Source organism: Macadamia integrifolia, chromosome 10 (assembly GCF_013358625.1).
Source record: "Macadamia integrifolia cultivar HAES 741 chromosome 10, SCU_Mint_v3, whole genome shotgun sequence".
NCBI classification, from domain to species: Eukaryota; Viridiplantae; Streptophyta; class Magnoliopsida; order Proteales; family Proteaceae; genus Macadamia; species Macadamia integrifolia.
This window is the reverse complement of record NC_056566.1, coordinates 23,049,193-23,052,961: the sequence shown is the minus strand read 5'-3', so window position 1 is coordinate 23,052,961 and position 3,769 is coordinate 23,049,193. Positions and strand designations below refer to the sequence as shown.

The 3,769-nt window shown below is 36.1% G+C and overlaps 1 protein-coding gene across 1 annotated transcript in view; it reads left to right on the top strand.

Moving 5' to 3' along the window:
* The window catches only part of LOC122092294 (DUF21 domain-containing protein At4g14240-like), an 8,644-nt gene extending 5,812 nt beyond the window's left edge, over window positions 1–2,832 (top strand). Inside the window, exons 10-12 of the mRNA XM_042662616.1 lie at window positions 48–94; window positions 192–273; window positions 2,441–2,832. Coding sequence (XP_042518550.1) covers window positions 48–94; window positions 192–273; window positions 2,441–2,551 — 240 coding nt within the window. The 3' untranslated portion in view covers window positions 2,552–2,832. The remainder of the gene's footprint in view (window positions 1–47; window positions 95–191; window positions 274–2,440) is intronic.
* Window positions 2,833–3,769: the final 937 nt, after the last annotated feature.

Genomic DNA, 3,769 nt, shown 5'->3' with positions numbered 1-3,769 from the left:
GGCAGGGATCCCATGATTTAATTCATTAATTTCCTTCATCAATGCAGGAGGAGATTGTAGATGAGACGGACGAATATGTTGATGTACATAAAAGGTAACGTGCAATAGATCTTTCCAGGAATTATTTACTTGGATGAAAATTATGGCCACACAAAATAGTAGACTGTAATGCATTTATTATTTTTTTCTAGGATACGTGTGGCTGCAGCTGCTGCTGCTTCATCGGTGGCACGGGCGCCATCATATCGGAGATTAATTAATCAGAAGGGAGCAGTGAGTGACATTTTATCATCGATTTTGTTGCTTGTTTGTTGATTATCAGCAGCTTAGTAGCATAAATGAAGGGGAAAATGCTTAATGTTCTCCATTTATTATAAGATAATGAACAAGAAAAATGAGCAGACATCATGGAAAAACTCTCCCTCTCTCTCTCACACACACAAACAGCTTCACCACATACAGACAGTCAAGGATTATATCCGTACACCAATACTCCTAAATACTTGAGAAACAGGGAAGCACTCATTTATGTATATGGTCACCAAGAAAGTGACATTTCTCAAGGATAAAAGTTTTTTTTTCCCATTCTTCTGGCTTTTTGAATGAATTAATTGTTGGTTTATACGATTTTACAACTTATTTCAAAGACCATAAAAGGTGTCACTATTGTCAAATTTTAGAAAAATTTTACAATAACCAATTTATTCGGGGTAAAGCTACTCTTTTTTATGTTTTTTGGTTGGGGCATTCATTTTCTGACTGAGCTTAGCTGATCGAAGTGATTGTGGAATCTTACACCTTTGTTCTTACCTGGAGAAATTCGTCCACAGAATCTTCGCGTGGGTATGTATTGGGTGGGAGATAAAGAAGGGAGACTTCATGCATTCACTTATTTCCTTTTTAACCAATATGGTGTATTTTTTCCAAGTAAAATTTGTGGGCGATTTTAGTAAATAGACCTGATCTAGTTGCTTTCAGATTTTTAAAGTGACAATGGGTAATTGCTAACTTTCTGTAGAATTGTAAATAGAGGAGGCTGAAGTGTCCTACTGTTGGTTTCTGTTGTTGAAACTTTCAAAAGCTCTAAGAGCTCTCAAATAAAACCAAATACCTTTGCCCCCAAAAGAAAGTATAACATGAAACAACTGTTTTAACTTTTAAATGCTTTCCTGCAAAACTATGATGAGAAAGGTGGGGGGGATTTGTGCCTCATTTCCATCCTGAAACTAGCCATATGACCTTGGAATTTGCAGGGGGACACACTGAGAAGTGAGAAGTCACTAATTTCCCCTTTCTTCTGACCAAGCATTTATGATCTCTCATTTACTATGAATGCTCACCCATATGTTGTCATGAAAATTATCTTTCCTTTAGACATCACACTTTCTGCAGAGCACCAATCCAGTATCACTTCTGTTTGAAGTTTGAGGAAATGAATCAAAATTTGCAAATCCTCTGATCTTCTAAATTGTTGGTTTATCCATTGTCTATAGAACTATATTCATTGTTGGCTGAGAGTAGTGGATCTTGACCGGTGTTTGCTACTGTTACATGGAAAATCTTTTTTTTTTTCCTACAATCTTGAATCTTAACTCAATTGATAGTGAATAATTAAATGTTATCAAATTTTTGGCCGAATTAAGTAATGTGACAAAACCATTGTAAAGGTTATAAAAGTTGTAAATGCCATGTTTTGAAGGATATTACTTGCATTTATAATGGTAAAGTTGTATGGCCCTTTTATTAGCCTTTATTTTCTTCACCTGCTTATATTTTTTATTATGCTGCCTAGATCATAAGTGGGTGAACGTAAATGAAGTCTGATGCTGTATTGCTTCTGAGTGTGTGTATTTTTTCCCTGATGAGTATTTCTGCTTAGTATATTAACATCTGTAACAAGAAGAAGAAGAGACCGTAACTAGCCCACTAGAGAGCAAGGCAGAGAGGGAACTCAGAGAGAAACGATGGAGAGATAGAGAATGATGACAAAACAGGTTCAGCGATAGAATCAGTGAGTGAGTTCTATCGCTGGACTCAAATTTTATTTATATTATCAAAATAGGAACTAGAGTCAAAAGGGAATAAGGAATCATAAGATTAACAGAAAACTACCTAATAAAACACCAAATCCAACTATAGCCAACTCACGATAGGGATGGACCCCCTATCGTGAGTATAGCTCATTCTAATATTGCGAACTACATGTTGCCACATTAGAGGATCCAATAGGGGTCCATTACTTCTATTAAACCACACTTTAACAACATCTAAGACCAGTCTATTCCCGTTCAGGAAAAACCTTTCCTGAACTTCCTGGTTTTTCTTATAACAAAAGAAAATTATGATTGGTGCTGCTTTTGTTGGCCTATAGATAGGCACTCCAAATGTTTATCCTCATGGGTTTCCAGTCGTCACTGAATCTCATTCATTCCTTCTTCAGGGAGCCCAAACTAAGCAAGGACAGACACCGAAGAAATTGGCTGAGGATGATCCAAATTCAACAAGAATACTAGGGAGTCTTGGGGAGCCACTTCTTGTGAACAAGAGATGAATATTTGACACGGATGAACCAGTGGTTTTCTCTGTACTGAGTGAGCTTTAAAATTTGTTGTAATTTTGTCATGTGGGATAGAATTCTTACGCACATAGTTTTTGGTAATGTTTTCTTCTTGGCTTTCAAAATGTATTCTTCTTGAGATCTGGAAATAAGGGCTTTTATTTATCTTGCAATTTAAATTAATTAGCTCAATTTAGTTATGCTTCTTCTGGTTGGATGTAAAACCTTGTGAAGGATCAATAGTATAGTAGAAAAGTGTAAATTTGTTTGTAAAAGTGGGTCTCCTCTTTTCCTGAAGACCACCTTTTCCATTGTATCATCTTTCTTCCATCTGGTTTGATAGTGGTTTTAGCTCTGTTTATTTGCATAAAAGTTAAAGAAATATAAAGTTGGTTACAGTTGTGTGTTGTTATCTCTTTTCATCGCCCTACCATATACATCCTCTTTCAGATAGTCATTTTTGTAATTTCCTCCCCTTCCCACCAAGGTTCAAAATTTCGGTTTCAATTGGAATTTCGACCTTAGTTGAAACAAAAAACATATCACCAAAACGCTTGAAATGGCTCCGAAATATGGCCCATTACAGTGAAATGACCGAAACGTTGAAGACCCCTCAATTCACATGCCGTTTTGTTTTCGTAAAAAATTCTGTATTTTTTTATTGAAATTTTGAATTATGGTTCCCACAATTGATTGTTGTAACCTCTTTTATTTGCCCTTGGTCACATCATATGCAACCTCTTTTAGGCGAAGCCTTTCTATAATTTCTACCCCTTTCCATTCCACATTCCCTTCCCCTGTTTCTTTGTTTGAGGCTGTCGAAGACCTTTCTTTGATGGAGGGTCAAAGGCGACGGTCAACAATTATGTTATGCGTGATCATTATCCTAGATTTCTCAAAGCTATATTTTGCCACTTGATAAACTTTGTTTGGCTTGAAATTTGACATGTTAAAAAAGGACCTTGAGATCTTATTCGGTTTCAGATGTCTAGGCCCGACTAATACCAAACGACACACCTACTAAGAGTTCATACCAATATTGCAATGCCAATACTATGAAAATACTATGAATTGTTGTGATAGTATCCTTCATATAGGCCCAATGGTTGTAGAGGGTTATCTCTAGCCCATAATCCCAAGTTTGCCATGTGGCAAATTGGTTAAGATTGAAATTTTGCAGACAACTAGACTTTTTAAAGGTTTTTTTTTTTT